Source organism: Cenococcum geophilum, assembly GCF_001692895.1.
Source record: "Cenococcum geophilum 1.58 unplaced genomic scaffold K441scaffold_3, whole genome shotgun sequence".
Classification (NCBI taxonomy): Eukaryota; Fungi; Ascomycota; class Dothideomycetes; order Gloniales; family Gloniaceae; genus Cenococcum; species Cenococcum geophilum.
Genome location: NW_027137561.1, coordinates 116,151 through 128,737, shown reverse-complemented (window position 1 = coordinate 128,737; position 12,587 = coordinate 116,151). Strand labels below are relative to the sequence as shown.

General features: G+C 41.7%; 2 protein-coding genes across 2 annotated transcripts; one reads left to right on the top strand and one right to left on the bottom strand.

Moving 5' to 3' along the window:
- Window positions 1-2,340: 2,340 nt before the first annotated feature.
- K441DRAFT_155189 (uncharacterized protein) lies at window positions 2,341-4,052 on the bottom strand. Its single transcript, XM_067640218.1, has one exon. The coding sequence runs from the start codon at window positions 3,588-3,590 to the stop codon at window positions 2,505-2,507; it is 1,086 nt and encodes a 361-aa protein (XP_067509082.1). The 5' UTR covers window positions 3,591-4,052; the 3' UTR covers window positions 2,341-2,504.
- Window positions 4,053-5,615: 1,563 nt separating this feature from the next.
- On the top strand, window positions 5,616-6,779 carry K441DRAFT_536473 (microsomal epoxide hydrolase; the record flags this gene model as incomplete). Its single annotated transcript, XM_067642418.1, has 1 exon — window positions 5,616-6,779. The coding sequence occupies one exon, from the start codon at window positions 5,616-5,618 to the stop codon at window positions 6,777-6,779; it is 1,164 nt and encodes a 387-aa protein (XP_067509081.1).
- Between the last annotated feature and the right edge of the window lie 5,808 nt (window positions 6,780-12,587).

Here is a 12,587-nt window from a genome sequence, read left to right as displayed (position 1 = left end):
ATATTTCTCGCTGTTAAATAGTATTTAAGAGTTCGCTGCTCTAGAGTTGCGATAACGGTAACTTTAAAAGGGCTGCCTGGTAGAGATATTAATAATTTAACATTTTTGCTATCTTGTATAATAATAATATTATACTATTTTTTTATATGCCTTATTACTCTAGTAGTACTTTCTAATAGATATATACCCTTCTAGTATTGTTTAGAGATATAGCAGAGCTTATAAACCTACTAGCGCCTACCCTCTTTATCCTTAATATCTACACTATGCCTATAGATTGGTAAGGGTATAAAACTAGTATTAATATATGTGTCTGGCTTAATAGCGAGGTTCTTTTAATAGGTTTAAATTATGGCGAAGCTTGTCCTACTTAATTGTAAAGATATAAGAAGCTATAGCGTTACCCAGTTATATATTTAATGGAGTTAGTTAAGGTAGAGTAGGTATTTTAGGCACCTTACTACCCTATAATTTAGGCGCGTTATTAATTAAAATAGGGGAATTACGCGTTAACGGTGTTAAATTTAATAATAATAAAGACAGTAAGGGTAAGGGCGAGGTTCTAGGCCTTTATTTAGCTTATTAGAAGGGGTTAAGAGGTATAGTATTAGAGGTGGTTAAGGTAATAGAGGTTGGAAGATAATTAAAAAAACTCTATAGGAATAGGCGTAAGTAAATATAGCTAATAAAACGCGTTTTAGTAGCAGACTACGCTAAACCTGTTAATCTTGGCATATTTAATTACTGCATTCCCAAGCGATCTAATTAGATTAATACTGCACACCTTATTAAAATCGTATACCTTAACACTAAAAGCCTATTACAAACCACCCCTCTATTAGTGGGATTTTATATTAATTAATCGCAGGCGCTTAATAAGAATTCCTAGTTATAATTAATTACTTAATGACAATTCCTGGTTGCAATTAGTTGATTATTAATCAATTAATCGTAGACGCGCTCGTTAAGTGGCTTGCCTATTAAATATACTAGCGAAGTCTTAAAAAACTAAGACCCTTAAAGGGGAGGCAATTGTAATAGGCTCCCCTAAAAGTTATATATTAGATAAAATTGATAAAGGTTTTACTAATATTCTACTAATATCCTAGAAAAGATATAGTTAGATAAATAAGGGGCGAAGGGTTTTATTAGTGTCTTAAAAGGATTATAAAGGGAGCTAATTCTCCTCTAGAAAAGAACTAGCAATTAGTCTTTAAATAAAAGAGGTTAAAAAAAATTTATCCTTTAATATATAAAGCTTATTCTACTCTTAACTTACCTTTTACTTACCTAAAACTCTTACACTACACTATTAATTAGATAATTATACGTTTTAGTTAAACTAGCCTCTTATAGCCGCCCCTAGGTCGCCCGTACCTTAGCCATATAACTATCTACTTAGGTTTTACCTAGCATTCTCTTAATAAACTAATTAGCCTATAACTTGCCTAACTCTCTATAGCTAATTTTAAAAGTAAAATTATATATTATCTATTATAAGGGGGCAATCCTCGCCTATAAAAGCTATTAATATATTATATAAGCTCTTTCTCTTAAGTATTATTAAGAAGTCGTTAATTTTTAAGCTTTTATACTATAGTGCCCTAAATATCTTAATACTGCTATAATAACGTATTTTAATTGCAACCGTACTTTTTTAATATTTTAGTATAATTAGGAGTTTTGCTAAGCTTTAGTGATTTTAATAAATCGAGTGCGGCCTTAATTGAGGTTATATTGGTGGAGATAAAAATCATTAAAGTTTTAATAATTTTCTATGCGGATGATCGTTACGCGAGCACCACTTCCCACTAGAACAAGCTCTGAGATCATTGAGCGCAAGTTTTAGTCATGCTTAAAGATTATTAATTTTCTTCTTTATTTCTAATAAAGCCTAGAAGGGATGGGAAGGTTCAATTTTTAGGTTTCTAACAAAAGGTTGTCAATTTAAAAGCCCCTAATAACTTAAGTATACATTGCGAGCAGAGGAGCCATGTATCACCAAGACTGCCAAGCTCGCTCACCCATGCAGCTTGGCAAAACTTTGTTTAAAGGTCAATCGCAAGTGAATTATACTTCAATGAGAACACAGAGCTATTGTAGAACCTCAGCGACATACCCGGCTATGCCCAGAGCGATAACTAAGTTCGCAAAGGCTCTGAAGCCCCTATCATAATTCTGCATTGCATTTTTTCTCCACCGTCGTGAATTGCACTTCAACATCCGTGTGCACATATTTCTCTTCTTGCGCTCCTTGACCCCTTTCATCAGTTCTTCCCTCAACTCTCCCATCTGCGTCAGCGATGTCAGAGATACGCTTCTCATGTTGACCCCTTTCATCAGTTCTTCCCTCAACTCTCCCATCTGCGTCAGCGATGTCAGAGATACGCTTCTCATGAAATTTAATGCGTTCCTCTAGCCTTTTCAATTCCTCTTTCAGTTCACCGCTTACTTCATTAGACGAGTTTATATCCATAGGAGCCAATTCCCTCGATGAAACCCCACTAGCATGGTAGATTGTTCTTGCTGTAGTTCTCCTGCTCCTTCTGCCAGTACTCGGCAGCCTCTGCCAACGTTGGCCTCTGTTCAGGATCGCGCTGCAAGCCTTGTAGGATCCGACGTTTGAATATCGGATCTGTACGTTGTCTGAATTCAGGCTCCTCGTGGAGCCGCTTCTCTGGGTGTTGGTCATTCGGAACTATCTGTGACAGTTGCCAAAGAATTATGTGTAGTCCCCAAACCATGNTATGCTCTGGGTCGTGCGTTGGCCTCTCGTAGTCACGGAACTCTGGAGGTTTCAGGTACCCGTTAAATGTAGATGACAAATCCAAGTCGATGAGAAGCAGGTCTCCATTATCCTTTGCGACAAGATTTTTGGCCTCGAAATTTTTATACTCATGTCCATTATCCTTAAGGTGTATGAACGCTTTCGATAATTGTACAGCCCACATGAAAAGAAAGAAGTTGACATTGACTCGCTTTTCCCGCAGACTGATAACGAACTCGCGAAGATTGCCTCTTTTGTAGTAGGGATGTAGCATTCCGATTACTTCAGTATCTCTGACCACTAGATACTGCGGCGGCCCGAGAACGTTGGGGTGGGCCGGTAGTCCGTACAACACTCGGATTTCCCCCCGAAACTGAAAAACTCTCCTATCAGTTAATCCCTCCGGACTCTTGCAGATCCATTTCTCCTCCTTGTAGGTGACTAGCGTCGTGCAATTCGATAAGAAACCGGTATGCGCAAGATCTTCGTCAAGCTGTTCCCAATGAACAACGGGAGTCGTGAATTGTTCGGACCGCCTTGCTGTGCCAGAGAATAAGGTGAGATCCGGCCATAGTCCCTTGGTTACGGTACCCTTCGAGTTCATCCAGAGACAGCGTAGTAATCCCGGAACTAGTGTTGCGTATTTGCATTGAGATTTAATATGCGTTGTGCTATAGTCGGTGTAGCCTCTGCAGCCGAACCGCTTTGCAGTAGTAGTATCCATTAATAATGAGCAGGATCTAGCAGTTCCAGTCTCGTATATCGTAAACTCTGTTATTTTATGTCCTTGATGATGGCGTACGAACTCGATTGTATAAACCATTTTGGCTGAGGACCTGCTAGTAGGAAAGACCTGGCGCTGCACGATTCAGTCATAGAGTAATGGATGGAATGAGAAGATATTTATCACTTATTATTCTTGCAAAAGTATGCAGAAAATCGGGGGCTTGGCGCCCACAAAAAAAAAGTCAAATTCGACCAATTTAACTGAGGAAGGATCTGGAAGAGTTCTCTAACGTAGTCCACGGGCTAGTGACCCACACGGGCCAGTGACTCACCCCACCAAGAACGCGTCTCTATAGCTTCGAAAACGGCCTTGCTTGTAGGCTTGAATAGCTAGTTTAAGCCTACCTTCTTTGCGTAAAGCTGCTTGTTGTTGTGGTGTAGTTATAGCAGTAGTAAAAAAGATCGCGACGCGTTCTTGGTGAGGTGAGTCGCTGGCCCGTGTGGGTCACTAGCCCGTGGACTACGTTACAAGCGTTTGCTGCTTACATAAGCAGATTCTCTTTGTTCCTTTTTTGGTTTGTTTCCGTAGCAATCACTTATTGATTGCTACACCATATAGGCCTATATTCGTCGTAGATAAAACTTAATCATCAGACTCAATTCATTCATTTATCATTCAGTTTATCAGCTCATGAGCACTCGTTGCTACCAAGCTCCGAAAGTTCAGCTGTTTAATAGTTTAGAAGATTACTAGCGCCTTACTTTAGGTTACATTAAGGGTTACCACACCTATGCTAAGTCATTTCTTACTGTTCTATATTATTTCTTATTAAATTTATTTACTTTACGCGTTACTATAGTCGAAGACGTGAGTGTGGTAGCACGAGACGCACATGTGAAAGCGTCCACCCCTGCCTGTTAGGGTGAGCGACGTTCTTCCTCAGTCGGATTGAGGGAACGATAAATGTGTGGAGCCCAGGCGCGCTCAGCCTCAGTTCAGGCTTCTTTACCTTCAGCTCGGGTTAAAGCAGCAGCTGTTCAGGTTGGTGACCGTAACTGGAACTGGGAGAAAAAGATATTATGTTCGACTATGCGGGTATCATCAGCGACAATATAATTCCCGTCAAGATTCATGGAATATACCCCTGACAAGGTAAGAGTACTGGGGTGTTGTCCACATGAGCTCGGCATACAAGTTTCCGACCTCTATCCAAAGTCTCTCAGACGTGATTTTGCAATTCGGAAGACGGCGTATGTTATTCCGACGCTAGCTAAAGAAAAATCACGTCTGAGCTCGCTGAGGTAAAGCATTAGCGTCGGGGAACATGAATGACTCATTGTTCTTTGCATGACGGGACTTCCGCTAGGAAACTGGCGCAGCTGCGTCGGGAAATGGTTCGTACCCCTCGAAATCGACGTGCACGACTCCCAGACTCGCTTCCCTCGCTCTTGTCGGCGCCTTGCGGCTTCGTCTGGTTCTGCCGCCACATGCGCAAAGAACATAAGTGCTACCGACGGCATCACGCGAGTGAGCCCATTCACAATACTCTGTGAGCGATCATTTCTCGCCGACAGTTTCTTCATCGCTGACTATTCTTCGAGACACCTGTATCATCGCAACAGCACACCCACTGTCGCTGTAACCGACTACCGGTACTGTGCCGAGATACAAGACTGCAGCCTGGAAGGCTCCAAGACAGCGTTAGCACTACCCTCGTATATCTTGGATACCGTCAAAGATTGAGTCATAGGCTTTGGAGTTAGGCGTCTACTTTTATGTATTTATATCACTTGATTTCCATAGATTTACAATCAAGTCGCTTACAGTCGCCCCACCAATCGCCTGCAGCTCGCAATCCTCCGACGTCACGGCCCCGCGCTATCGTGCCCGCGGTCCCTGGCGTTGACTCTCGGATACAACAGTGCGCGGCCGTCATTGCAGTATCAGCCAAAGGCGAAAAAAACAAGTGTTTGATATTTTTGGTGCGGTCACACTTCTCGCCGGTGAGACCGCTGAATCGGTCCAGGCCAAAGTGGGTGCTGTCTCTTCAAACGCACCTAGCATTTTACAGCCGCACAACAGAAGCCGAAGCATTTTGACTGCGTTCGAAGGGTAGTGACGATGAAGATTGAGCCATTCAGGATCGACGTGCCTCAAAGTGAGATAGACGCGCTTCGCACGCGCCTGACCAACACGCGCTGGGCGCCCGAACTTGACAACGAGAACTGGTCCTACGGAGTCAACGGCACCTACCTGCGCGAACTGATGACCTATTGGCAGGACGGTTTCGACTGGCGCGCGCAGGAAGCGCGGATCAACAGCTTCCCGCAGTTCCGCGCAGAAATCGACGGCGTGCCGATTCATTTCATCCATGTGCGCGGCAAGGGGCCCAACCCCGTTCCCATCGTTCTGAACCACGGATGGCCCTGGACATTCTGGGACTTCAAGGACGTCATCATGGCCCTGGCCGATCCTGCTGCACATGGCGGCGATCCTGAAGACGCCTTTGATGTCATCGTCCCTTCGCTGCCGGGCTTCGCCTTCTCGGGGCCGCTGCCCCGGAACGGTGTAGGCTATGTCGAAACAGCCGGCATGTGGGTCAGGCTGATGCGGGAACTGGGCTATGAGCGGTTCGTCACCCATGGAGGCGACGCTGGCGCGTTCGTTAGTGCGCGGCTTGGACATGCGCATCCGGAATCGGTCATTGGTGTCCATCTGAGCTTCCCCATTCTGCCGGGGGTGCCCCATGACGCCGGCGACCCAGCCGATTTCACCCCGGAAGAACGCGCCCTGGTCGAAGGGCAGGATAGAGGCCAGGGGCTCTTCATCCATGTCTTGATCAATGCCTTTGACCCGCAGACCCTCGCCTGGGCGATGCACGACAGCCCCGTGGGTCAGGCGGCGTGGATTCTCCTTCGCCGCCGCGCCTGGAGCGATTGCCATGGAGACGTGGAGACCAAGTTCGACAAGGATACGCTGCTCACGCATCTTTCGCTATACTGGTTCACGAACAGCTTTATCGGGTCGGAGCTGTTTTGCCGAGCTTCCGGATTTCTTCAGCCCATGGCGCTGGCTAACGACATCAAGCCCGAAATCAGCGTGCCGACAGCTGTTGCCATACTGCCCAAGGACCTGATGCACAGGCCCCGCTCGATCGTCGCCGCGCATAGCGATCTGCGCCAGTGGACCTTGTTCCCCAGCGGAGGACATTTCGCAGCAGCCGAGGAACCGAAGCTCATGACCGAAGACATCCGCTCATTCGTTCGCCCCCTGCGCCAGGGCTGACCGTCGGTGGAGCGCTTCCACACGAATTGAGGCGGGATATCCCTTCGCACGCTGGTTTGCGTCCAACTAGATCTTGGCAACGTGATACCGGTGTTCATTGACCCGAGTTTACGAGTGGTCTATTACTTTCAGGTCCCAAATTTCAAACTCTGCCAAGCGTGCTTTTAATTGGTTTAAATTTTTGCCAAGCGTGCTTTTGATTAGGTTAAAAAAAAGTTGCGGGTGGTATCTACCTGCAGAATACACGTGACGAACTTCAAAATATTCAAGATCTTACTATCAAAAATATCAATAGACTAATATTTTTGTTAATATCTCTATCAATACTACTATACGCGTCTTAGCTATGGCGGAACCTGCTTTAGTTAGGTGTAGCAAGTGCTATTTAATACAACCCCGTATTAATTTTATTAAAAACGGTCTATCTACTAAGCTTTTAAAGCTATGTTAGGCGTGTCGGTTAAAGGCGCGTTTTCCCTATATATTACTTCTACTTTTACTTACTTTCCTAGGCTTCTGAATATAGTTTAAATAGGCGGAAAGCACAGCTAGGTTTTACTACTGAGACTCGTCCTACAAAGCGCCAGCGAAATGCTTTACCTAAAACTGATACTGAGGACGTCTTCTTACCTTGCGGCCAGAATAGTTAAGATACCCCTGAAATAGCTCGGCGGCGGAAGGGAATTAGGGCAATACAACGGGAGCACCGTATTCTCGATCGGCATAGTAAAGCTTACTCGTTAACTCCTCCGCTATATACAATAGATGAAGCTGGAAGGGCCATCTAAGAGGGCCTGAATGCGTCCTTGCCGGAACTAGCTCTAATGCCTCCTCCAGCGCTAATACCTCCTCTAGCACCGATACCTACTCTAGCGCTAATACCTGCTTTAGCACTAGTACCACCTTCCTCGCAATAAGCGACGGCTTTAGCTATACTATACCCCGTTTCGGCTGTCGATTGGGAGTGAATTAAGAAGTTTAGGAGTATACTACAGGCTGAATGTATGGAGATGTGCAGTTGTTGCAAGGAGCGGTGGTTCTAAATGGGCCTAGCTACGGAGGGTGACAATATAGGTGTATGCAAAGCCTGCATTAAGGACGCCGATAGCCTTAAAGATCTAACCCTTTTCCCCCTATTTGGTGAAAGCAATGGGCTTAATCCGGGGCCTGTTCCTAGCTTCCTACCTATACTTACCGCAGTGGAAGAGCTTTTGATTGCGCGCGTATATGTTTACCTACAAGTTGTGCGTGTACGTGGCTAGCAACATCGCTATACTGGCTACGTCTGCTGCTTTGGCTAGAATACACCAAAGACTTAGAGGCAGCTACTATGGCTACCTACTGAACTTAATATACTAGTCGTGAGGCCTACGGCAGTAGAGGGTGGCGAATACCTAAGTTAGTGGTTCACTAAACGGTATACCATAAGGCGCTCTGCTATAGCACTATAGCTTTACTTTCTAAAGGTTAATTATCCTAATTATTATAACGTTGAAATATATAGCACTTGGCTTACTAGCTTACCCAAAAATGGCTCTATATTAGATTAGCTACCTTATATTAATAAGTTGGAGTTGAATTTTAGTGGCCCGACGGCTTACCTTACTGCTCCTATACAGCGTCCTCCTACTATTAATCCTCTGCCTGCCGAGCTTAGTAGTAATACACTGGACGGCGAATTTAATAATAACGTACTGGATACTTTGGTTCCTAATCTAGTGCCTAACCTTAATAAATTAGAGCTTTTAGGTCGCGAGGTTTAACACTAATAAGACCTATAAGTGGGCTTAGAGGTTCCTACTGTGCGATAGACACCTCTCTCTAAGCGATTAGCCAGCTTTATTATGCGCGGCGCCTTTCCTACTCTATTTCCTTATAGTAAAGCCGATTTTAATATACCACGAAGCCATATAGTTACCCTGGCTGCGTACGCTAAGTATATGCTTAAGTATTAGGACGGTTAGTTTGGCCGCTACCCCTTATTTCGCTACTATATGTTTAATTAGATTATAAGAGAGCAAGCCCTTAACGCTACCCGCTTTCTTTACGGCCGATTAGATAAAAAATAGTCTATCTTTAGATAAGCTCAGTAATCTTATAAATAGTAGTAGGGGTAACCAGGTTCTAAATAAGATTGTACGGTATATATGGAAGCTTAAGGGTACTAGGCCTTACTAGAAGTAGAAGAGAAATAAGCTTATAGCTTATGCTAAAAATATTAAGGGCGGGTCTCTATTCTTTACACTTAGCGCTACTAATCTATATTAGTATGATCTATACTCTTTTATGCCTCTATTTAATAAATATAAGGCTATTAATAAGGCTTAGTGTTATTAGATTGCTTCTTAGAATCTTAATAATAATCTATATATTGCTGCTTACTAGCTATATTGCCGCTTTAATCTATTTAGGAAGCACGTGCTTATAGGTCTATTTAATAGTACTAACTTTTAGTCCTAATATAAATAGTAGGTGTAAGGTAGCGGCTATATATATAGCTTCTTATAGAGTTTAATAGCCCTAAGGCCAGACCCATTAACTGGTAAATTAAGGGCGGCTTTTACTAAGTACTAGGCTACTTTTATATCTATAATAAATTCTAATTAATTTAAACCTCCTAATCTTTAATATCCTTCTGCTCTTAACTATAAAGAATAGCTTAATACTAGTAAACTTCTTATTACCTGCCTTAATTGATTTTAACGGTACTATAATTACACCAAATCTTACTACTTAAGATTAAAGAAAGGCTCCGCTAAAGTAAAGGAGTGTCGCTTTTACTTTCCACGCTCTCTCTATAATAAGGCTGCTATATTAAAGGATTAAAATCTATATTACTAGACGTTCTGTCTATAGCGTAATAATAAGCTCCTTAATAGCTATAATATAGCTATAATACTAGCGTGGATGGCAAATATTGACATATTGCCCGCTATAAGTATATTAGTAATAGTTAACTATATAGGCAAATATTATAGTAAGGAAGAGAAGAAGTTAACTTCCTACTAGGAGTTACTCTAATTAGTATAGCTGTACGCCAATAGTCTTTATGCCTTTAGTTTGGTAGTGGCTAAGTTTATAAATAAGCTTATTGCTAAACACGATTGGTTAATATAGGAGGTATACTATCTACTTTTTAATCCGCCCTTATAGAGCTACGTAGTAATTCTATAAGTAATTCGACCTAGAAGCTTTTTTTTAACTAGGTATAAGCAGGGTCTATCTACTAATAAGGTTACAGGCTTTAATAATGTAATTTGGCTATATAGCACACATGTTACTATAGGTAAGTATAACACTATTTAGCTTCGCGACCTTTTATAGCTAGTAGTGGCTATTAAATTAGTTAATACTAGTGTAGGTATATAGAAAGTTACTCCTAATTAGTGCGATACTATAGAGAATCTAGCCCTATATATTGGCGCGAAAGTAATACTAATATAGAATATCTGGGTTGAACTAGGCTTAGTAAACGGTACTATTAGTATAATTAAAGATGTCGTATAGAAGGGACACGCGGATATTAAAAAGGATTAGCCTTAGTTACTACTAATTATAGTAGATAGGTATAACGGACCTACCCTATTCACTCGGCAGGATAGTAAGAAAGTTATCCCTATATTTTCTATACTTTGTAAGTAGGAGGGTATAAAAGGCTTTTACTTACGGCATTAATTTCTAATTACTCTAGCTTTTGCTCTTACCGTATATAAAAGCTAGAGCCTAATACTTAACTAGGTGGTTTTAGATATTAAGGAAAAGAATAAGACAGCTAGGCTAACCTATATAGCAATCTTATAAGTTAAGAAGCTTTTAGGGCTTATATTTAAACGTAGGTTTAATATAGAACGATTTTAGTTATTTATAAGTAAGACTAAAGAGGTATAATAAGAAGATTTTATATGGAGGCAGCAGTAACTACTTATAAACGACTTTTCCTAATTAGGAAACTATATACTAGCTTAGAGGTAAGCGGAGAATGCGGCATTCGTCTTAGTTTTTTAACTTTTAAATAGCTTAACCGCGAAATCCAATTTTCTAAATTTTAACCCCCCTATCCGTCCTACCTTCTTACCGCTTTTAGAGCTGTTAGATATATCCCTTTGTGTAGCAGAAGAGACTTTTTGTATTAGGCGCTTTGGGCGCTCCTGCCTGGGTTAGCATGCTGCAGGCACCCTAGCTAGCGTGATTTTATTAGCAAGCCTCACCAAAACGCGTCAATATTGCGATGCTGACGAAATGTTGCAGAAGGCCACCTCCAAAAACACCTATATACATATTTTTTTGAGGAAGTTAGGCAAAAAGCCGTAATATATAACGTTATGACTGTAGGTTTCTGCCCTTCCTCCATCAACCAGCTGCTGACTATATAGGAAAATCCTCTATTAGAGTCCTCCCCCGAATTACTACCACCTATCCGCTTTATACGCGTTCTTAATATTAATAAGGATAAGCTAGTAAAGGATTAGCTTAAGGTTATAAGGGAGGACGTGCTATATATATTAAATGAGATGTATTAAGTGCTATAAGTAGTTAAACGGTTTAATCAGCGGTTATTTAATATAGAGGATCAATTAAAGGCGGTAGAGGAGGGCTTAAAGGAGGCTAAGAAGGACGCTGCAGTAAAGGCTTAATTAGCTTTAGAGTCTCAATATCAGAGGCGTAAGGAAGTAGAGAACCCAAAATAGTCACCTAGTCGTCGCCTACTAAGTGAAAGTTATTAAAGCACCAAAGGCACAGAGGAAGCCTACAGGCCTCGCATTTATATACCATTTACCTGATCTTTACTATGAGCTTCTTTACCTCCTTCCATCTACACATCTAGCACCTTAGTGGGCTCTTATAGCCTTGCTTCCTTATAAAGCTTTTAATAGAATGGTAAGTTCGCGTCTTACACCGTCAAATTGCAGGTAGTAGGGTTTTAGCGGTGACGTAGGTGGTTTTTTAATTCATTCTATTTTTATAACCAGGCCCGATACTAGATTAATATTACCTATATTTTAGTAAGCCTTAACAAAGAAGACGCGCAGTATTATGCTTATTTAGGCCTATTTACTAACTGCCTATAATAACGAGGTTCTATACCAATCGTATGTGGAAACGGCGGTGGGTTTAGAGGAAGGGCTTCCTTAACATCCGGAAGATCTTCTTGCTAATAATATAGGCGTTAATTATAGCCGCATTAAGCGCCTAGAAGAATAAGGGCAGCTAGGTGCATACGGTAGTAATCTAAGTAGTATAGTAGCTTTAAAGCTGATTGTAAATATTAACGCCGCCTATCTAGTTATTGTAGTTAATAAAGAGCCTAGGAAGTGTTAACTTCTTAACTAAATCGTTACCCTAAACGTTAGCTACCAGCTTCTTAAGGAAGGAATTATATACCCACGGCCGACGCTAATTAACTTCATTAACGTCCTTATTACTGCATAAGTAAGCTGTCATTAAAAACCGTACTAAATTCTTATCCTGCTATACGATTAAAAGCACCGAATCAACTACGCCGACAACTACTCCAGTAGTAAAGTTAAATAGTAGCCTTTTCTTCCTTTTATTAGCCCTTTTATGCACCTCCGGATAGCCCTTTAAGTTTAATTAAGCCGTGCCAGCTATAGCAATTCTGAGTTATTAAAGCACCTAGAGCAACGGAATATTTATAAAGTAGTTATCTAAAAATAGGTAAAATTGGCGAGCCTAAAGGGGGAGCTATCGGGTAAGATAGAGAACGCACTTAGAGGTCTTTAAGAGGACAATATCTTAATAATTAATTTAAGAAGGAAGCCTAAAAAAGCAGCTAGGTAAGGTAAATAT